This window comes from Cotesia typhae, unplaced genomic scaffold (genome assembly GCF_013202065.1).
Source record: "Cotesia typhae breed Kobodo isofemale line unplaced genomic scaffold, CoteBio_Ctyphae contig_9, whole genome shotgun sequence".
Classification (NCBI taxonomy): domain Eukaryota; kingdom Metazoa; phylum Arthropoda; class Insecta; order Hymenoptera; family Braconidae; genus Cotesia; species Cotesia typhae.
Window position 1 is genome coordinate 1,657,818 of NW_027423770.1, and position 24,425 is coordinate 1,682,242.

Genomic DNA, 24,425 nt, shown 5'->3' on the forward strand with positions numbered 1-24,425 from the left:
ATCTTTTACTGTCGGATAATTGATTAGATATTCTAGGTTTTGATCGTTTCACAGATAAAACTAATCGGGAAAACATTTGTGATTGGTAATAGTGATGACTACAACTATAAATTTACAATTTAAAGGCCTCTCAGCTTGATACAGAGTCAACCTAATAATCTCTTCATATACTCCGGTATATGTGCACTCTATGTAAGTGGATATGTGAATACTGCCTTGTTACGTATAGTTCCTATAGATACGAGTTCATACATTTATGGTACAACAATTACTAAAACCTATGGCTCACATCATTCTATATCTGTTTTATCAAACTCATTTAAGACAGTTGAAATCGATATAAGAGATACTGAGGAAGATCCTGTGCCATTCGATTACGGACCATTGAACGTAACAAGACACTTTAAAAGAGTTGATTAAAAGAATCTCATCATATTGAGTATTACAATAATCAGGCTGGAGTAGGTTACATAGAAAAAAATAATAGATTTGGAAAAGTATTTGTCGTTTCATATCAACGCAATCATGAAACAGGAGCCTTCCTGGGAGGTTTTTTCCGACGTGTTGTCTCCTTCCTTGGTAAAGCTGAAAAACCGTAGGAAAAAAAGCACTTCACGCAGGTATGAACGTTTTGAGTGACGTCGCCTCAGGTCAAGTACTTTCAAAACAATCGTTGGAAAATAGACTAACGAAAGAGAGATTACGATTTCATCGTAAGGCATCAGAAAAATTGGATGAAATGATGAAGGAATCTGGATATAAAAAAAAAACACATACGTTAAATTACTCATAAGTCTACTATCCACGGTAGGGTGAAGAAGCGGAATAGTAAGAAAAACACAACAAAGAAGCTCAAGAAAAAACGACTAAAAAGAATAGTACAGTGAAAAGTTCTAGAAGAAAACGAGATGTGTACGATATGTTTAATGAATAAAAATGTCATTTTTACATTTTTATTCGACCAAGTGCGCTAAGTCGGAATTAAGTTTCTTTATACTACCTTCTTTACAAAAAAGTATAGAACAATTGCATTGGATACATTATAACCCTATGTCATTAACAGACGATGGTCCGATAGAACTTGTAGTGCCGGGACATGGTGAGGAATTCAGTGATATATCACACACTATGCTCAAAATTAAAGCAAAAATCGTAGAACTTGATGGTAAAGTAGATGAGAATAATTATGTTGGTTCAATAAATAATTTCTTACATTTATTATTTAATCAAGTGGATGTATTTTTCAATCAAAAAATGATTTCACTACCCAATAATGCTTACGCTTATAGAGCTTATGTTGAAACTCTCTTGAATTATGACTGTGACTTAAAAATTGTTCATCTTAAAATGTCATTATGAATTCACATGGTGAAATGGATGCTGTTGAGAATGACAAAAATAGAAGGTTGGGTGAGCATATAAAGAACTCTCAAAATCGAAGAGCTTGAAATAATGGGGCATTTACATGGTGATATTTTCAATTAAGATAAGTTTTTACTTAATGGAGTCGAAATGAGAATCCGAATAATCCGGTCAAAAATACATTTTGTCTTATGTAAAGTACTGCAGATGACTACAATTTCAAGATTACGGAAGCTATGTTAATTACTAGGAGAGTTGAAATAAGTCCGAGTATTTTAATTGCACATGCAAAAATTTTGAGTCAAACTATTTACCGCAAAATATCTGCTGACTAGAGTTGAAGTAAAATATTTCGTCTGGTCGAAGGGGATACTTGGAAGTACAATTGATAATGTGGTATTGGGTCAATCACATAAAAGAATAATAATTAGTTTTGTGGATAATCGTGCATGCAACGGATCAAAAATATATACCCCCTTTTACTTTTTAACATTGTCATTACACTACCTTTGCTTATACATTGACAGAAAACAGGTATTGGGTCGCGCGTTATAACCGACCCTTGACAACAACTACCTAGAGATGGTAGCATTTAACACATTGTTTAATGGAACAGATGTGCAATTTGGAAATGATGGGTACTGCATTTCACGTTGAGATTACCAACATGGCTACACTCTTTACGCCTTTGATTTAACATCTGATCTGTCGGCAAATTTGGCTTCATATTGGAACTTAGACAAAAAAGGAAGTTTAAGAATTGAAGGACGCTTCAGTTAATCTCTTGAAGTGAACGTAAATTGTGTTACATACCTAGAAATTGATAATATTTAAGAAATTGATTTATCAAAACAAGTTATAGTAGACTATAATTAAGGAAAATACATACATATATAATCAATGGTCTTATGAAAATATATTTTGTATTCCCTGAGTAATTATACAGAGTAGTTTGTTTTTTTGAATACTAGACAACTGATAAGCCTTTTGCCATACACCGATGCCTGTGTTGGATGCGTTTTTCCGATAGACGAGATCCTTTGGATCTGGCCTAGACCATGCACGATTATCGCCAATTCCGATGACTATACAAAACCGGGAATCCACTGGGTCGCATTTGTCAACAAACACGGGTATGGAGTTTACTTCGACAGATTCGGTCTGCCTCCCAGTGACCATAGATTTATTCGACAACTTAATATGAACTGTAGAAGATATAAGTCGAACGAACAACAGTTACAAGATTTTACTTCTCATTACTGCGGTCAATATGGTATTACTGTTTTGCATTGGCTTCGTAATGATAGATCTTTGTCATCCTTTTGTAATTTGTCTCGTAAATACTCGGAACGCAACGACTGAATTGTTTTTAAAATGTTTAAAAAAATTGTTAGAAGTACGATCGAAAATAAAAATAAATTAGTTGAGCCAATTAAAATTGTATTTGGTAGTGGATTACAATATGAACGAATTAGTGTTGATTTGTGATTTAGAGTCAAGTTTAAAAGTTAAACGGATATGAATTATATAACTTCCTGGGCAAAAAGGTTTAGATCTGATCAGATATGAGATTGGAGACATAATCAGATCTAGTCATATCTAATCAGATCTAAACAGTAAGACAATGCAAATTGTCCTTTTCTTCTCAGCCTTCAACTGACTGTCTGAAAACTTTCGTTGCGTTAATTTTCTTAATTTTTGGCGGTAGAGTCTCGAAAAAGAGTGGGGATAAACGGCCCACGCGACAACACCGAAAATATTGGGCAGGCTTCGATCCAACTTCAAACTAGCAATCAGGCTAATTTTCTAACTCTCTATACTACTATTTATTAATTACTAATGAAGCAAATTATAACATTTTATATATTCTAAAAGTTCATTACTGTTTAATTTAAGTTCTACTATTATAATTTATAATTCAAGCATTTATTGCATTCGAGAAATGATAAGTAAATCATTAGTGTGTGAAATAAAATAGTTATTTTGTTATAAACCGTGAATTATCATTGCTATGAATTTACCTATCTACTAAGATTATTTCACCTACAGATTCTTTGAAGGACGAATGCTATTAAGGAATAAACTGATACCTCACGGGCTGCTGTATTAATCAGGATCTTGTAAAATTATCATCGCTATATATTGCAAGTAATCAAAGAATGTTTACTGGCGCACGTGAGACTTCCTATCAAACTACATACTCTTTTAATAACGTTCTATTCATTCTAAAATCTAAAAACTAAATACGTCATCCGTAAGGAAGCGAATTTCCGAGAGCTGGTGGTCCTAATAAATAAATTTAGAGAATCAATTGATTAAATTCTTATCCGCAAGGTTTTGGTGGATTGATAAATGAATTTTTTTATATAGAGAAAAATTCTTTTATCTCAACAGATGTAACTATATCTGAGTTGAAAAATTCATCAGAAATGATTAGATCTAGGCATATCTGAACAGATCTAAACAGATATAACTATATCTGAGTTGAAAAATCAAACATAAAAAGATTTTATTATATCTGACCAGATCTAACTACATTTGTTAACTATTAATGAATACTTGTAAGCTTTTTTACTAAATATACTTTCCTCCTAAATAAATATTTCATGAATGTTAGAAAATGTTTATTAGAATTTAATAAATTAAATAATTTATTAGTTAGTAGTTAATAAATCTTTCTATCAAAGTATATTAATAATTACTAATTTGCAAATTTGATAAAAAACTTTCTTCATTACGTATCGATCATGGACACGATTCACATTACTTGTAGTTATCACAATCTCTATCCACTTACTCTTCAAGTGAGCCTCGTAGGTAAACAGGTCATGAATTAGTCTTCCAAGCATTGGGTCCCAAGGTCGGTTCCCGCACGCGCCGATATTTTTTTTTTTTTTTTTATGGAAATAATTCTATATAATTATATAGGGCCATTATTCGTATGTAATTATGTGTGAGTATATATGATTATATAGAATCTTTTTTACCAGGGTAATTTAAAGATCTGACCAGATCTGGTCAGATATGATTATATTTGGCCAGATCTCGTCAGATAGAGACAATTTAAAGATCTGGCCAGATCTAATTATATATGGCCAGATCTAATCCGTTTTTCCCGGGTTAGACAAAAACGTATGAAGTACACTGAGAATTTGAATGAAAATATATTCAAAAAGAAATGTTTTTTTTTTTTTTTTTTTTTTTAATTGTAATTTAAAGTCGGTTTTAACTGCTGTGGTCATATCGCCGACTTTTAACTGTTGGTAGTGGTACGTTGGGAACTTTTTGGGTTGTGGAAATCTTCATCTACGCGGCATGGGTCGAATATCAACCAAGATGGTTTCTAAGACCAGCTTGGGATTTGAACCCACGCCTGGCCGGTGAGCCAATCCGAGTGCTCTATAGACCATGCGCCTTAGACCACTCAGCTAACCTCACCGGTTAAAGATAAATATTATAATAATTATTATCAGTATACTATCCCAACATTCCTGAAAAGTTATAAATTTATAAACATTACACATAAAGGTTTCAAAAACTAATTATACATATCAATGAAATAAAATAGTTTATTTTTTTATCAATCTTTTAACTAGTCTTATTGATGATACAGATATATTCACATTTTTCAATTCTTATTATTGTTATAATCTGATAATTCATCTTTTCCGTCGTCTTCTTCTTCTTCGTCGTCACCTTCTTCTTTACTGTTTTTTGGTGATTTTTCAAATAATTTATTTTTTTTCGTGACAAATTTATCCTTAACAATCTTTATTTGCCGTCTTTTCTTGAGATGTATAGAAATAATCTCAGGAGACTGTTCTCTCTCCAAGTCAATGACTGGTGGAAATCCGTCATCTTCTTCTTTTTCTATAATTTTTACAGGACTCACTTTCTTCTCCACATGATTTGAAAACTGATAAATAGATAAGTAATTGAAAAATCAGTTATAAAAATAGTAATTATTATATCTGTAAATAATACACACCTTTTGTCTTGATTAAATATTCTCTTAAAAACTGCACAATATCTCTGACAATCTCTTTCTCTTTGAATTCTTCCAGGCCACTCTGTCCTGAAAAAGTGGATAAAAATTAGTTGTGTACAAGTCTAATCAAATATTGAGTTCTGTTGTAATTACCTTGCTGATTGTATTTTCCAATAATCGAACTTATATCAATATTAATATGATCATGCAGGCGCTTATTAATTTGACTGATCGTGGTTTTAACTATTTTTACCACTATTTCAACCAGTTCCTCTCCCTCCTCACTAGAAGAAGAAGAGCTGATGTCTACCTTATCGTCTATTGTAGATTGGGAACTCGTAAACATGTCTTGTTGCGAGTTGCTAACTTCATTCTTAGTTTGTTCCGTTAGATGTAAATTATCGTCATACATCATTTGAATAGCTAAATGTATACTCAGCGTTTCGAGGACCCAGTTATTAGCAGCCGCCACTACAACTTCATTACTAAGCCCGCATAAAAAGTCGTCCATTTTTATACGATAGCACACTAAAGACCTTACCGCACCTAACTATTACTATCAATCAAAACTAACTAAGAAAAATTTTTTCCAGAAATAATTTCCATAAGTCTTCCCGATCCCCATTTTCATCATTTTCCTACACCCAACTTTTCTTTACATTTTCCCATGGTATAAAATTCATTGTGCTTTGACGCAACAGGTTATCAATGATAGTAAGATAAGTGAAAATTGTTTTTTTACAGCTATCTCTATTTTATCATATGAATGCTATCTCACTACTACAACTGCAAAAAACAATTTCCCACCCTTTTGATCCGCCATCTCGTGAACGCTATTTCCACCATTAGATCCACCACGTGGTAGCCACCATTTCCCGCGACTGCGTCACCCCTTTTGGCCCGGCATCTGGTAGCCGCTATTTTGACCATGCTTACAACCCTTTCACCGGCATCTCCCGCGAGTTTGCCGCCATTTTGTCCCGCTATTTCGTCAGCCTTTTTCTGTAAACAAGTCCTAACTTGTTAGTGACGTCATTTTCTGATGAATTTTTTTTTCTGATGCAACCCTTTATGCACAATTAGCCCCCCCCCACTTTTTCATCTTTATGGTGGTGGGGATTGATGATATAAAATCAGCTCGCGACCGCGCGCTCATCATTCAGTTTGGATTTGTTACCTTGTGCTCTTCAAGCTAACCAGTGAAAAAATTTCGTGATTTAAATATTAAAAGAACCATCTTCAACCTGAAAATGGAATTAGTTAAACTCAAAAAAATCAATCTTACACCAGGATATTTGCCCATGAAGAAGATCTATGAGTTGGAAGAGGGTGAAATCTACAAGATCAGTCAGTTGAAAATGGTCTCTACCAAGTTTGGCTTGCAATATGTCGCCACAATTGAAGCTGAGTTTCAAATTTTTCTTCCCGCTAAAACTGTAAAATTTTTGAACGCCAATACTGACATCTTTGCGAAATTAGTGGAATCCACCAACAACAATCTACTTTATCTATACTATCATCAGAAAAAAGATAATTTATTAGAATTTGGAATTAAATCTTAAATGTATGTAAGAAAAAAAAATTACGATAAAATACTAACACAAAAAAATCCTATAGTTTTAGTTTTTACTTATTTACCAATATTTACCTGCCTTAATTCTACTATGTATCTACTATTAATAACTTCTTAATTTTTATTATTATTGTATCAAATATATTTAATTATTATTATTCTCTAATGGGAAAACTTAAAAATTAATTAAAACAATTATGAAAATTGTTTATTATGACAATGATAAAAATAAACAAGTAACATTGATTATTATTATATTTAATTATTATTATGATTTTATATTATTTTTATTCTAATAAGAAAACTTAAAAAAGAAAATTAAAAAAATTATAAAAATTATTTATTATGATAAAGATAGAAAGTAATGTTTATTATGTTAAATATATTTTAATTATTATTATATTAAATATATTTAATTATGATTATAATTTTTTTATTTTTTTTTTCATACTAATAAGAAAATGTAAAAAATAAATTATAAAAAAAATTATGAAAATTATTTATTACAAGTATAAAAATAAAAAAGTAACCCTTGTTATTTTTATAAATTTTTTTTATTTTCTTCTCTACCCACGGAAAAAAACAAAATGTTATCATTCAGAGATCATAAATACAAAGATCCAGTACCGTTTGTTGTATACGCAGATCTTGAAAGCGTCCTGGAAGAGGAAACAGAAGGTATTCAAAAGCATACACCTCACAGTATAGCTTATTATTTACATTGTAGTTATGACAATTCACTGTCCAAGTTCAATTTAAATCATTCAGAAAATTGTACCAAGTGGTTTGAACAAGAACTTGACTCTATAAGCCACCAAGTCAGTGATTATTTGAGAAATCCAAAACCTCTTCCAAAGTTGTCTGATGAAGAACAAAAGTCATTTAATGAAGCAGTGAATTGTCATATCTGCAACAAGCCATTTAAATCTGCCAATAATAAGAAGGTAAGAGATCACTGTCACTTCACCGGGAAATTTAGAGGTGCTGCTCATAACTCCTGTAATTTAAATTATTAACAAAGTCACATCATTCCAATAGTTTTTCATAATTTATCTGGTTATGACTGCCATTTTATCTTAGAGTCTGTAGCAACAGTTTTCAATGGTTCCGTAGAAATATTACCTATTAATAAAGAAAAGTACATTGCATTTACTAAAACTGTAGACGATACTAACATCCACCTTAGATTCATCGAGTCATTTAGATTCATGGCATCGAGTATTGACAAACTTTCATCTTACTTGACTGACGATGACATGAAAATTACACGACAGTTTTACTCTGACCCCGAACAACTGAAACTTGTAACAAGCAAGAAAATATTTCCCTATGAATATGTGGACAGTTTAGAAAAATTAGACGAGACTGAACTACCAGACAAACAAGCTTTTTACTCTCGACTGAATGACAAGCACATCAGTGACGAAGACTACTCGTTTGCCCAAACAGTATGGAGTAAATTCAATGTATAGACTCTCGGTGAATACTCTGATCTCTATCTGAAAACAGATGTCTTATTATTGGCAGATATTTTTGAAAATTTTCGTGCAAGTTGTTATAAAACTTATGAATTAGATGCTCTACATCATTATACTGCTCCAGGACTTGCTTTTTCTGCTGTGCTCAAACATATAGCGTTACAACTTGAGCTATTACTAGACCCCGAAAAGATACTGTTTTTTGAACTAGGTCTCCGTGGTGGAGTATCTCAATGCACCAATCGATATGCCAAGGCCAACAATTACTACATGGGTGAAGATTTTAATCCAGAAGAAGATGAGTCCTACATCATGTATCTGGATGTAAACAATCTCTACGGAGCTGCAATGAGCATGTCTCTTCCTCGAGGCTCCTTCGAGTGGGAGGAGAAGATCACAGAGGAGAATATTTTATCAATATTCAACTCTGATGAATCCATCGGATATGTACTTGAGGTTGACTTGGAGTATCCTGAAGATCTACATGAACTCCATAAAGACATGCCATTGTGTCCAGAACACTTCATTCCACCAGACAGCAAGACTCGTAAGTTAGCTACAACACTGCATCCAAAAATGAATTATGTAATTCATTACAAGAATTTGGAACAGTGCTTGCAACTTGGGATGAAACTTGTCAAAGTTCACCGAGTATTGAAATTTGCGCAGTCACCGTGGCTCAAACCTTACATTGACAAGAACACCGAGTGTCGTAAGAATGCCACCAATGAGTTTGAAAAGAACTTTTTCAAGCTCATGAACAACGCAGTGTTTGGTAAGACCATGGAGCATGTGCGTAAACACAAGGATGTCAAACTGGTGACAAAGTGGCTCGGCTGATATGGTGCAAAAAGTTTGATTTCAAAATCAAACTTTAACAGCTTCACGATTTTCGGGGAAAATCTAGTAATAGTTGAGCTGAATAAATTGAATGTTATTTTCAATAAACCGATTTATGTCGGTTTCAGTATCCTGGACTTGTCAAAGATCTTTGTATATGATTTTTATTACAAATATGTCAAGGAAAACTTCGACAATGACGCTGCAAAGCTGCTCTATACCGACACGGACAGCCTCATCTATCACTTCAAAGTACCTGATATTTTTCAAATTATCAAACGTGATATACACAAGTTCGATATCTCTGACTATCCAATCAACAACGTGCATGGCATGCCTCAAAAGAATAAGAAGGTTCTAGTGCTCATAAAGGTCGAAAACAATGGCAAAATTGTGTCAGAGTTTATCGGCCTCAGAGCAAAACTGTACGCTTTCAAGCTGCATGAAAAAAGTGAGGTAAAGAAGAGAGCCAAGGGAGTCAAGGGATCAACATTGCGAACGATCACGTTTGATCACTTCAAAAATTGCTTATTAGATCATGTAAATATTTGTAAAGAGCAATTTTTAATAAGAAGTGATAGACATGTTGTAAAAACAATCAAGCAAAATAAGCTTGCACTGAGCTGGGATGACGATAAACGTCAACTGCTGAAAGACTCTACAGACACTCTTCCATGGGGCTACAAGAAAGCCGATGTAGAGCCACCAGCTAAAAGGAGAAAAATGTAAATAAATGTAAATACTTAGACTTAAGATTGTAAAAAAAAATAATTAGATTTAAGATTGTAAATAAATAGATTTAAGGTTATAAATAAATAGATTTAAGTTTTTATTAATAAATATTTATTATATATCATTTTTATTAATCCAACTATTATGTTTAGTATCAAAACCAAGCCATTTAACATAATATTTATTTCCACTTTTCTTAATAATTTTTTCAACTAAGTATACATCTGGATATTTGACTTTGCTGAGTTCCTCTTCATAAAATCCACCTTGTATTGATCGATCCTGGTAGTCCACGAGCTTGTATGTTGTTGGACTTGTATTCTGATCAATCTTGATGGTAAAAATCTCAGTCGTCCAGTTTGGTATATATCCTTTCTCAAATACATTTTTATACTTGCTGATTCGAACCTTATCACCAACTTTGAATTTATTTTTTTTCTTCTTTGTCGCTGGCTGGATTTGTTGATAGATTTTTTCAAGCAGTTGTTTCTCCTGAGGAGCGGTAACATCAGCAGGTATCATTTTGATAGTACTGTATTTGGTGTTATTGTAAGTATTCACCAAGTCCTCCAGTATATCAGTCCACTTGTAGCTACCACGAGCTGTAAATTCTCGCCACATTTTATTTTTAAGTGTTCTATTAAAACGTTCACAGATAGATGTTTTGAGATTGCTGAATGTTGAATACAGATTTATTTTGTGCTGCTTCATCAGATCTTTGAATTCTTTGTTGTAGAACTCTTTACCCTGATCAACATGGAGATTCTTAGGTACACGACCTTGCTGGAGTACCGACTTCATAGCACTAGTGACATTGTAACAGGGTAAATTACCCTAAATCGATAAGTCGCCAGAGGTCGATAATTAGTCGACTCAGCACTGGCGCGCCCCGATCTTCGGGGCCTTCTGTGTAGTAATTAAGAGGGGGGTAAAATGGGTAAGTACTCGGGAGCCGGTGTGTGACAAAATCAGAAGAGGTTTGATAGTCAACCGCACCGGTCACTACTCAGCAGAAAAAAAGGTAATTAATATATTCGCACGTAAATTTTGGAACGCTGCGATAAAAATTTATCAAGATTGTCTTTTCAATCTTGGAGACAACTTTTACTAACATTTTTACTGTTACAGGAAAACTAAAGTTGAAGTGAGGACGGATCCCCGGAGTGAAAGGAAAACTAAGCAACAAATACCTAGAGGTTTCACCACGTCAGAGAGACATCGTGAACAGGAGTTGAGTCAAATACTCAGGTATTTTATTTCATTCCGTGGGTGGAAGATAGACCGCGGTTTGTACTCAGTCTATCATTCCTCTTCTCCTCTTATATAAAATTTTTACCGATAAATTAATTGTGGAACATTTGCTAGTTTTGGATTTGGTCATTTTAATGGGGGTTTATACCCGAAAATCTCTCAATCGACCTTGCGGGAAAATTTAATAACTAAAAATTTTCAATTAATTAATTAACATCCGAAAATTTCGTTAATTTTATTGTTGTAATTTTTATAACAATTAACTTAGTAAAATTGATTGATTTTTGTCATTGAAAAAAAATCGACAAATTTTTATTCGTGGAATTTTGGTCAAGCGTCAGTTTTTGTGTCGCAGTAAATTCCAATACCCAAGGTCAAGCATAACAGCTAGCGAATATTCTAGCAATTAAAATTTGAATATTTCGAATTGTGTCAAATTTTTTTTTCTAGATAAAACTAATAGAAAATTATGGATAATATTTTTATTAAGAATTAATTATTAAGAATATTTTATATTAAGAAAATTATTAAGAATTTTATATTGAGAATTAATTATTGAGGATAATATAGATTGGAAAATTATTGAATATTTTATATTAGGAAAATTATTAATTGAGAATATTATAGAGTGGAAAATTATTAAGAATATTATATTAGGAATTATTTATTGAGAATATTATATTATAAAATTATTCCGTCAAGTGTGAATTTAATAATTTTGGGATTAAGTCCGTGAATTAATTAAATTAATTTTACGCTAATTTGATAATTATCGGCGTGGACATTAAGTCCTAGGAATTAGTTAATCGAGTCAAAAATTTGTCACAGTAAAAATTTAGTCAGAATTAATTAATTAACTTATGTTAATAATTTTGAAGTGATTGTAAGATTTATATTGTGATTAATTTATTTAACAAAAGTTAATTGAAGGTATTAAGCCTCTCGTTCGAAATAATGACTTAAGAATTTCAAGCTGTTTTAATATTTTAATAGAATTGAAATTAACAATTGGAAAGTGAGAATCAAAATAGTTAGTTAGAAATTGATTGTAAATTGAAGGTTATCGTTTTATTAATTTACTAATGATTGAATAATTTAATTTGAAATATTTAATTGAAATTAATTACATTCGATTTTATTAAAATAAAATTTATAAAGTAAAGTCAAGTTAGTAGTGTGAGTGTGAGATAAGTGTGGGTTATGTGTGAGTTGCAGAGTATCTAGGTCTATGTTTCATCGCTGGGCTGTTACTGCTGTAGCTGGTGTGGGTTATGAGAGTCTGCTGCAGAACATCTAGGTCTATGTTTCGTCGCTGGGCTGTTGTTCTGTAGTAAAGTGTGTATAAGCTGCAGGAGTATCTAGGTCTATGTTTCGTCGCTGGGCTGTTACTCCTGTGAGCCGAGTCAACGAGCCCGGTATATGATTCGTCTCTGTGCGGGTGATTGTAAGTTTAGAAATCGGGTAGACGCCGAAAGGGGCCCGTCACGTGTAGACGGCGAAAGGGGCACGTGTTAGAAATCGATGGGTAGACGCCGAAAGGGGCTCGTCGAGAATAAGTTAGAAATCGACGGGTAGACGCCGAAAGGGGCTCGTCGAGAATAAGATATTGTTAAGTGTGGTTAGTGTGTGAGTGAATGAATTTTGTTAACTAATTTTAAGTCAACCACTGTTAAGTTTTTTTTATTGTTAATAAATATCGATCGATCTTGTTAATTAATTATTTATTATTCAATAGCACCTTCCTCCACTCTCTCTACTCTAAAATTAAGTTCTCTCAGCTCTGGACCGGTTCCAGGAACCGTGATTAAAAATCCTGGTGGCGCCCTGATAATTGTATTGTTGTTATTTTTATTTATTTATTTAAAAAATTGATTAGGGGCCAACCTGAGCAGGTAAAACTGTTACAACATCAACACCACTTTTTGATTTAATTGGAACTGCCCAGGCATACTTTGAAAATATATCTATTATTGTAAGCAGATACTTGTATCCTTTATTGACTGTTGCATATGGAATCATCTCAACCAAGTCAGCTTGCCAAGTCTCATCGAGGCCTCGGATGTCAACGTGACGACGTTTATAGTTCTTGCGAGCTGGTTTATGAAGCTCTCTAGCTATCACTGCCTTTTTGTCGTCCATTGAGTTTCTCAACGAGATATTTGATATTACTCTGATAACTGGAGAGTGCTGCTTTAACGTCCTCAATAGTCGTCTGCAAATTTCCCACATCAGCTTTCAGAATGTAAATGTGAAATAATCTCTTTCTGTTCACTGTCTATACTATTATTCAGTTCAGACATCTGTCTCAGTACAAATTGCACTATCGCCGCATCATGTTTATTTAATGGACTACCGAGATTGCACAGTCTTTTATTCTCAATGTTATAGTTTCCATCAGAAGTTACATTGAAACCTCTTCCAGCTGGACCTCGTTGAGCTGACTTGTCATTGTCCAGTGGACGTCCAAATATATCGATGCGCATAGTTGTGAATACTTTGACAGTAAACGTGTAAATGATATAATTTTCTAAAAGCGTTTTAATATATAACCCCAACCTCTCTAAGTTCTTCAATAATTGACATGATTTCATTTGTGTGACTTGGATTCCCAGCAGCTTGAGATGCCATCAGCAGTCGCAAACGATCAACTAGTTCATTTGGATCATCCCAGTAAACATAGTCCATTGGTAATCTCTGTTTTCTTGCAATCATATATTTTGGTAATCCTTTACCGAATTTGGTGATAAAATCAGCAACGTATTTATTGAACTTGATTGTTGTATCTTCATAAATGGTACGATTTGGATCATAATTTTTCCTATGAGCGTTGGTATGTTGAATTATGTTCAAGTACTTTTTCTTATTATCTGTGGTGATGAGTGTATCCTCTGGTGATTTTCTAAATAATAATTCCAACAACCCAGGAGTTATTGGATAATTTTTTTCTTTGACAGTTATTGTATCATTTGCAAATGAAATAGATGAATCACCCATATGCATTTCACCACGTTTTCTGCGTACACCATATCTCATATCATTATCTTTATGTTTTTTACTTAAACGTTGTAGATAATTAGTGAGAAGAGGACTTCTACGAGTTGGAGTACTTGTTGATGGTGGTGGCTGAGTAATAGCAAGTTATCAAATGAACTTTCATCATCCGTTATTAAACTGTTGTATACTTCTGGATTATCATATGAAGATTTTTCAACCTGTGGTTTTTCTTCTTTTTTAATATTTTCTCCTTTTAACTTTGAAGATTCAACTATACTCTGAAGTGTTGTGACAGTAGGCTTGAACATTTCCTCCATCGCTTTCTCAGCTGTATCTTTACCCAACTTCAACATCTTGTGCTTCCGTCGGATGGCATCACTGGCTTGAGATATCTGATGTAAAATATTCTTCTGCTTTGATATTTCTTCAGGCTTCATGTTGATAGGTTAAAGTCTACAGCATGTATGACTATCACACTCTAAAGTACCTCAATTTATACTAATGAAGCAGTCGAATCCTTTTCGATACCTGCCACTGTTCAATTCACTATCTTTATCGACCACCACAAACCCATATTTATTCCAGCATGCTGAGCATAAATCTCTGAATGAGTTGTATGATATGTTGGTATTAACATGATCATCATAAATATGCTTTAGATTCATTTCATCTTGACGGAATAGCACGAGAAAGTTCGCGTTATCTCTAACCAGATGGTTAGGTATTCGTGTATAAGTTTGACAAAGATAGAAGCTGTCTACATCCTTGTGTCGACCCATGCAGAAAAAGGCCTTGATGTGATCCTGTTTTTCACAAGCAACATCGTCAAATATCATCAGGAAGGTAGGCTTAGCATATTCAGGCTTGATTACAGCCTCATGTTCGCTGAATGTGAATAATCCAATACCATCAATCTGTTTAACTAGTGTCTCCAGAAACTGATACTTTGGTTGGTTAAGAGACTTTGAGTAAAGATATATATTCTCAAACCTCAAACCGTTTAGATGTACAATAAGAGACAGCAGAGCATTCGTCTTTCCACAGTTGGATGGTCCACAAAATACTGCACGGATACTGTTTAGAAGCAAATCACCGTGCCGTTTGAGTTTTCTCACACCTGTCCCTTGAACAATTTGATCAAAGTTAATAACTGGTAACTGAGCTCTTGGTTTGTTATCCATGATTGCTGATGAGATTCTGAGCTCAAGAGGTATATATACCGGCTTATATAGATAAGCGAGTCAGTCTTTGATGTAACATGTCCGAGAGCAGATGTGGAAGAGGTCTCATTAACAATATAATCAACAAGCTTCCACTTGAACTTCATATCCCCGGGTACCAGTACTGCGGTCCAGGTACAAAGTTAGCTAACAGGTTAGCTCGAGGTGATCCAGGTATAAATCCTCTGGACGCTGCTTGTAAGGAACACGATATAGCTTACTCTAAAAATCGTGAAAATTTGGAAGCCCGTCACGAGGCTGATAAAATCCTTGCTGAGAAAGCGAGGCAACGATTTCAAGCAAGAGACACTGCTATTGGTGAAAAAGCTGCTGCTTGGAGTGTGAATAAAATCATGAAGTTGAAAAGACGTTTCGGTATGGGTATTAAAAAAGAAAAACCTATTACCAAGCGTAAGACAATTAAAAGAAAAACAACGAAGCATAAGACAGTAAGAAGAAAGACAACGAAGCAAAGAACAACAAAGCGAAAGATGATCAAACGCAAGACAGTTAAAAGAAAGACAACCAAGACTTCCAAGAAGGAGGATGTTGCTCTGAGACAGATTGTTGATGGAGCTAAAAAGTCCATGCAGCCTGGTGGAGATCCAGTAAAAACAGCTCTTGAAGGTGCCCGCAAAGCTGGCAAGATGGCTGATGGGAAGAAAAACGTTCGATTGCCTCGTATTCTACCAGTTCCATCAAAGATTGACGGAGTACTTCCATTCTTGATTCCCCTGTTTGCAGGATTATCAGCTCTTGGTGCTTTCACAGGTGGAGCTGCAGGTGTTGCAAAAGCTGTGAACGATGCAAGCGCAGCTAAAAATCAACTTGTTGAAAAGAAACGTCACAACTTAAAGATGGAGGAAATAGCTGTAGGTAGAGGATTAACCTCAAACCCTACCGCAGTGGTATGGGGCTCTATCTGAAACCATACCCAGAGGGAGCTGGTTGCAAGAAGTCAAAAAACCAGTAGAGCTACCCCATCGAGCACTGACTAACATCGATGTATCAAAATATGCTAAGCTGCTTAAAATTCTAAATTTTCGTGAAGTTTTCATGATAAATGATTTACCAAAATCCGGACCCAAGACAAATGAATCAGCAATAATAAATTTGGATGATAAACTTGGACCTGGAACTCACTGGGTTGCATACAAGAAAAATCATGATCAAGTTATTTACTTTGACAGTTTTGGTAATCTCCAACCTCCACAAGATTTGATGGAATATCTCGATGTCGGTAGCGTGAAGTACAATCACAAAAGATATCAAGACTTGATATCTGTGATACAATCATATGTGGACATCTATATCTAAAATTTCTGACTGGACAACTATAAATTGAAGTGACTCGAGGCTACAACTATCAGTCATAGCAGAGTCATTAACCTTGACACTATCTGGAACGTCCTCCATATTGGAGGCAAATTATTTTCCACCGATTGAGCTATCACCTACAAAAAATTATGTTCTTGGACTTGTTAAGCTCCTGACATTCAATTCAATACCAAATATAGATGAAGATGCTAATAAATTTTATGATATACATCATAAGAAAAGATCTAAGAGAAATGTCATCCAAGCTAATCCTGATTATGAGCAAGTAATATCAATACCCACGGGTATTTATGAAATTAAGGATATTGAAAGTTATATCAACAAGATAGCACCTAAGTTGAGTTTTACTTTGAAAGCAAACAACAGTGAGTTGAAAAGTGAAATAAAGTGTGATCAGTTTATAAATTTTGAGCTTGAAGATTCTATTGGATCATTACTTGGATTCACCAACCGTGTGCTTGAATCCAACATAGTACATAATTCTGATTTACCCGTACAAATATTAAAAATCAACGCTCTGAGAGTCGAGTGCAATATAACTACTGGATCAAACATCAACGGAGAAAAAAATCACACAATCCATGAATTTTTCCCGAGAGTTCCAGCGGGATATAAAATAGTGGAAGTGCCAACAAACATCATTTACCTGCCAGTCGCCGTACGAGCACTACACAACTTGAGACTCCGCATTGTTGACCAGGACGGAAGAATAGCAAATTTCCGTGGCGAGATTATCACGATAAGACTGCATACAAAAAGTCTGTAATATGTATCGTATATGAGACAAAGACTGGTAGTGGGTATAAAAGGATTGCAGCATGTCCAAAGATTATCAGTCATCATCGAGCTCTGAAAGTGTTGACACGTCAGAATGCAGAGTTCCTAAAAAGTCTAGGACTAAAATTACGTGGAAAATTCACAAGATAAAAATAAATTTTTGTTGTATAGCTTGTGTGATACCATGGCGGAAATCTTAGATATAAAAAGATCAATTATTTTCGATGAGTCTATTGCGCATTGTGAAGCTCATTCACACCTACCATATGCATCATCAACATTCAATAACAGTGATGAAATCAGGATTGTTGTTCAGCATCAAGATCTGTGCTTGCTCCCAAGCAGGAGCACATTACATTTTTATGGAAGAATGAGGAAAGCTGATGGTACTGCTGTAAGTGCTACTACGAAGATGGTCAACATGGCTGTCTGTCATATGTTTGAAGAGATACGTTACGAGCTGAATGGTGTAGAAATTGACAGATGTAAGAATGTTGGCATTACCAGTGTTATGAAAGGATACGCTTCTCTGAGTCCAAGACAGCAAAATATTCTGGAAAATATTGGTTGGATTGTTGATGAAGATAACAACAAGTTGACTGATGCTAATGGCTACTTTGATGTCTCAGTACCGCTGAGTTTCATTCTTGGATTTGCGGAAGATTATCAACGAATTATCGTGAATGCCAAGCATGAATTGATATTGATTAGATCAAATATTGATCATAATGCTTATGTTGTTACCGCTAAAAATAAAAATGTAACGATTACAATCCAGAAAATTGAGTGGATTGTGCCATACATAACAATGTCCGACAAGCGAAAAATTGAGCTGTTGAATTATATAACCTCTGATCCAGCTATCCCAATCAGTTCCCGGACTTGGGAATTGTATGAGTATCCACTGTTACCAGCTACCTCTAAGCATATTTGGGTAATCCAAACAATAAATCAGCTTGAGAAACCTCGTTTTGTCATCGTTGGATTTCAAACAGAAAAAAAAAATCAACCGAATCAAAATGCAAGCTAGTTTGACCACTGCAACATAAGAGATATTAAGCTGTTTTTGAACTCTCAGAGTTATCCATATGGAACTTTGAACCTCAACATCACCCATAATCAGTACGCCTTGATGTATGACATATATACAAATTTTCAAAGTGCTTACTATGGAAAAGAAGCTGAACCGCTATTGGCTAAGAAAAATTTCTTAAATAGAGCACCTCTATATTTAATTGACTGTTCCAAGCAGAACGAGTCAATCGAGTCTGGGCCTGTGGATTATACGTCTAGGATATACGTCTAGAGTTTGAATCGTCAGCACAGTTTCCAAATCAAACTGCTGCGTACTGCTTAATAATTCACGACCGAATAGTTGAGTACAATCAGCAGCACTGTAAGAAAACTTACTTAATGGTACAGTTTGATCCTCAGCCTACCATACATTACATGTATGTGTGGGACTTTGCATCCAGACAAGCAAGGAAAGGTCCATGGGAGCAAGCAGCAAGAGACAGAACGATTTCACCGACGAATACAAGAATTAAATAAAATTATTGAACCTGTATTGCTTAAGAAACTAAATGTAATGAAAAACAATTAATAAAAAAACACAATTTAAATTTAATTCAATGATTATTTATTCACAAAACCTTACTAAAATAATATCTTATAATTTAGATTAGATATGCACTTTAAACTATTTAATATTATTACACTCAAAGCAGTCTTTTCTCCATGAATAAGGTCCTTCTAGTACATCCTCACAAATAGTGCATCAATGCTCAGGGCATCTGGTGTAGTCGATAAATCTTGAATCTGTTCTCAAATGTTCAGGAAGCTTTGACCAAACTTCATTGATCTCATGCTTTGTGAATTGTAGATGAACGACTCATCCATGCAAGCAATGTCCCGAGGATCCATCCTGGTTAATGTCTGCAGCTGGTAGAATAGTTGAAGTGACTTCTCTAGAGAGGGATTTATTCCCCAACAGGTGATGAACTAACGTTTCATTTTCTGACCAGTCTCATACGCACAAGCATAGTTACACTTTATCGAGTGATTTTCTTTCAGGAGACATGGCTGAAGAGAGTCAAAGAATTTGAGTTCGTTCATGTATCTCATCTTTGTTAAATCGATAATATTCAATTCAAAATTAATGAATCTCCTGAGCCACTGCTGTTTTTCATCACCCAAAACGTAAACGTAAGTCTTGTGTTTTAAAATCTCAAACAGTACATCATTCAGATCTGTGTAGGAAAATGATCCTTTATTCCAACCGATACCATGGTTCCTCGACCAATAGTCTTTCGTCTGGAAGATCAAACCTTCGTCGATGTACTCTGCTGGAGGTTCGAATATTGCCAACGCAGCAGAAGACAATATGTCTGGATCATCGTTAAGCTCAACAAGAGCTAGCTCCTTGATAATAAAGGATCCATAAAGCGTGTAAAAGCCTTCAAAATCAATAAAAATTTCCATCTTCTCGACTTTAAGTGCTCACATTCAAGAACAAATCCAAACTGAATGATGATCTCACGGTTGTGAGCTGATTTTATATCGTTAATCCCCACTACCACCATAAAGATGAAAAAGTGGGGGTAAATTGCGCACAAAGGGTGGCATCAGAAAAAAAATTTCATGAGAAAATGACGTCACTAACAAGTTAGGACTTGTTTACAGAGAAAGGCTGACGAAATAGCGGGACAAAATGGCGGCAAAATCGCGGGAGATGCCGGTGAAAGAGTTGTAAGCATGGTCAAAATGGCGGCTACCAGATGCCGGGCCAAAAGGGGTGACGCAGTCGCGGGAAATGGTGGCTACCACGTGGTAGCCACCACGTGGTGGATCAAATGGTGGAAATAGCGGTCACGAGATGGCGGTTCAAAAGGGTGGGAAATTCAAATTATCGACTACCAGATGGCAGATCAAAAAAGTTGATAAAAAAGGGTTGAGAATATGGTCAAAACAGCGGTCGGTAAATTAGCATGGACACGAACCACTCATTCAGTAATGTAGATTCCCGCTTGACCAGTATCTTGGAAGCCCCTTGCTCCTCTACTGTCAAATCCAACTGACAGTTGGTAAATGATGGATTACCCTCGTCCATTGCAAGAGATGTTTCCGCCACTAGATGTCAGTAAACACAGAAAAAAATTACCCCGACGCAACTTATTATTGTGAAAAATAGTAATAATAAAGATGCCTCAATATTGAAGGTTAGAATCGTAATCCAGAAGAAAAAAAGAAAAATTGGTATAAAAAAGATATTTATGACACAACTTTATATCACACAATCTTCTATATATTTGTATACTCAATTAAAGACACTTCAATTGATTAATGACTTACTAGGTGGACAATAAAGTTATAATGCCCAGAGACACACTTTTACACACTTCCATTCAGTGTGGCCACCTATGTATCAGAAATGAATAAATAAACGCAAAATTAGACGGTTTTGCTTGCAAACTGATAAAAAAATAAATGCCACTTAAAAAATTAGAGGTGACTATTTAATTTCTAAAATTATGAGATAAGAATTGGAACAGGCTGGGTCCATGTAGAAATAATTCGTAAGTTCGATAAATTTTTAGAACAAATATAAAATGTTACAAATTATTTAGATAGTTGTTGGTACCTCTGATTTTCTAGTTTTTCGAAGGTTGGAATGGATCAAAAGGTCGTCATCAAATGATTTTTTTCCCATCAACGAACCCTTCGTAGGGTTTCTCAGTATAAGTTCATGCTGTCGGATGTTTTCAACATCATCATACTTCATTGTGAAATGAAGATCATGACTTTCTTTTCCCACGACTACAGTAACTAGTGCTGGAAAAAAAAAAAAAAAAAACAAAAATCAAACAGTGCTGAATGTAAGTTAAGTACTTTTATCGATGAGATTGTCACCTTTGAATTTTAATGAATTTTAGAAAGAAGTCCTCGCTTAGTGATAATATGCAGCTGTTTGAGGTTGTATATTAACAAAACGCCTTTTTTTTTTCGACAACATAACAAAATTTATAATCTGCCTGATTCTGCAGTTCTGAGAGTTAACTATTTTTTGCTTGTTTGATAAACAAAAACGTAAAAAGCTTGTTATATCAATATATTACTTTAATCGCTCAGACTTTATATTTTTTCAAAATGTTTCATTAATTAAGACACATTTATTTGATTCTCAAAACCAAAATTAGAGGTCGTTTAAATTTTTCTGTGAATAGTATTTATTTTTATATCAATTTAGTATAGTGTCCGCTGTGTTCAAGCTCTATTCGGAAATAAATTATCATATATAGCTGCTCAAAAGACAGAAAATTCCGGAATTCCCGACCCAATAAGAATAACAATATAAGAAAACACAATATTTAACTATCATTTACATTCCATGACTTTTTACTAGGGGTGTGCGAATAATTTAAACTTACGGATTATTTGTTTCGAATCGGATAATTCGAATATTCAAATTATTCGAAAGTTGCTGAATAATTCAAAAAATTCCAAATAACTAGAAAAGTTTCAAATAATTTGAAAAATTTCGAATATTTCTAATTTTTACTTAATTATCATATTATTCACAAATTTTTGGGTATTTTGAATTTAGAGTTTGTCATGTTAGATATTTAAATCGGAAACTAACAATTAATATACATCCACAGATTCGGTAGAATCTGGCGCCAAGTTCCGTTCAAAAATTCTGTTGTAAACGGAGCGCCAGACTACCGACTGTGTTTACTGTAAGCATCACGTTTTTTAGAGGTTGCAAATTTATTTTTAATTCTATGGTCCTTTTTTTCCTTAAATTAGTATTATAACGGTAGTTCATATCTTATTTTACTGACATTAATTAATTATAATCAATTATAACATTTAATTCACTTAAAATTATTAAATTTTATCAGCACAAACGATAGTAAGCCCAGAAATTTCGATCCTGACTTTTTTTTCATGGACAAAAGTCACCGCCACAGACTAGATAAAATAGAAATGTGTACTAATCTTACTATAGATACGCAACTACACTGAAAAAAGTTAATTCACAGCTTGCATCTATAACCACCAGAGTGCACTGGAATTATTTCTACATAAACTGTAGATTCAACGGGATAGCTCACTGAAGTTAGAATCCCAAATTTTTTTCTTTTAATTTTTATTTTTTTTTCTATCACGTTTTCAGCTTTTCGTTTGTTCTTTATTATTCACTCTCAACATTTGATCGTTGTCCATTTATTTATTTTAAAAAGAATTTATTAATAATGTACCTTTAAGTTAGCCCCCCTGTCGCATTTTTTAATATTTTGGTAGCAATTTGGGTCATCAAGCCTCTATTTTTGATTGTTCATGTATATTTAACATTTGTTCCTACTTCACATTTTTTATTTGTTGTTTAATTAACATTTTTAATTAGCTGTATGTATGCATTCTAAATATTTGCACTGCGCATGCGTCAACTTTACGTATATAGACTTTTAGCGTGGTCTTTTGAAAATTATAGTGACAAGCACATCTCATGTGTAAAAGATTAAAAAATTTACGAGTGTAATTTTTTAGGAATTACTATTTAATTAATTCAAATAATTAAAAAAAAAATGTTAGACGTCAATCAATATCAATGTCATTAAGTAAATAAATAAATAACTAATAAATATTCATTTCATTCTAAATTTTTTACAAATATCGAGAGAATTGTTAATCAATGCATGTACATTTTTTTTTTATTTTCATCAATTCTATTTTCATGAATACTACGAACTATTAAAAAAAAAAAAAAAAAAAAAAAAAAAAGAAATCCATAACAATTAACAAAAAATTTCAATACTTTATTAAAATAAAACTTATTATAAAATTATTAAAAACTACACGTTGCCCTTTTGTCCTGTGACCTCTATAATTGAAATTACAAGAAAAATACACTTACTCTAATCACTGTGCTGGTCAATATAATTTTCAAAAGTCCGCGCTGAAAGTCTAAACGTAAAGTTGACGCATGCGCAGTGCAAAAATTTAGAATACAAATATTCAGCTTATTAAAAATGTTAATTAAACAAAAAATAAACAATTTGAAGTTGGAACAAAGGTTTTTTGTACATGAACAATCATAATCAGAGGTTATTCCCATTGGATAGTGTACCATTCTATGATTTTGTGGTCGTTGCCGATAGGTTGCATTGTTATCCAATCAAGTGGATTTCAAATAATTGTAATCTTTAGGTGAAAAGTCTTACAATTATGCGCATGGTGTATTGTGTCATTTACTTACTACAATCCCGGGAAAAAATGATCAGACCTGACCATGCCTGTTCATGTATGATCAGGCCTGAAATTAGACCTGATCATGCCTGTTCATGTATGACCAGGCCTGAAGTTATACATGATCATGCCTGATCAGTTCTGTTCATGCCTGCTCATATCTGGAGTACTAAATACGCTCAGGCCTGATCAGGCCTGTCCATGCCTGACCAGACCTATCCATGCCTGTCCATGCCTGTTCATGTCTGAAGTGTTAAATACGCTCAGGCCTGTTCATACCTGTTCATGTCTATTCATGTCTGACCATGCCTGTTTATGACTGTTCCTCTCTGACTATAGTCAGAGATATGATAAAAATTTTTCTTTGAAAAAAATTTTTGGTCATCACAAAAAGTGCAAAATTATTTTTAACATTACGTTTATTTAAATAATTTTGAAATAAAAAATTTATTACATTTTCTATGGGATGTTATGGTCTGCTCTGCTCCTGCCTAATATGAAAATCATTACTTATTATATTATTTAAATAAATGTGATATTATAATGAGATTCGGTTACATAAATAAATTAGGACTATCAAAATATATTATAAAACCAATTTTAACATTATATTTATCATAAAC

At 33.8% G+C, this 24,425-nt stretch overlaps 2 protein-coding genes across 4 annotated transcripts in view; one reads left to right on the forward strand and one right to left on the reverse strand.

Moving 5' to 3' along the window:
• LOC141533474 (uncharacterized) overlaps positions 1–24,425 on the reverse strand; it is a 94,362-nt gene that overhangs the window by 4,687 nt on the left and 65,250 nt on the right. For 2 of the 3 annotated variants that reach the window (XM_074252378.1, XM_074252379.1), the window contains exon 2: positions 21,194–21,384. In XM_074252378.1, the coding sequence (XP_074108479.1) occupies positions 21,194–21,384 (191 nt within the window). Of the gene's footprint in view, positions 1–21,193; positions 21,385–21,462; positions 21,899–24,425 lie in introns of those variants that run through there. The other variant, XM_074252380.1, reaches the window with a different exon arrangement.
• LOC141533444 (uncharacterized) lies at positions 7,511–10,017 on the forward strand. Its single transcript, XM_074252336.1, has 2 exons — positions 7,511–7,601; positions 8,526–10,017. The coding sequence occupies exons 1-2, from the start codon at positions 7,511–7,513 to the stop codon at positions 9,239–9,241; spliced, it is 807 nt and encodes a 268-aa protein (XP_074108437.1). The 3' UTR covers positions 9,242–10,017.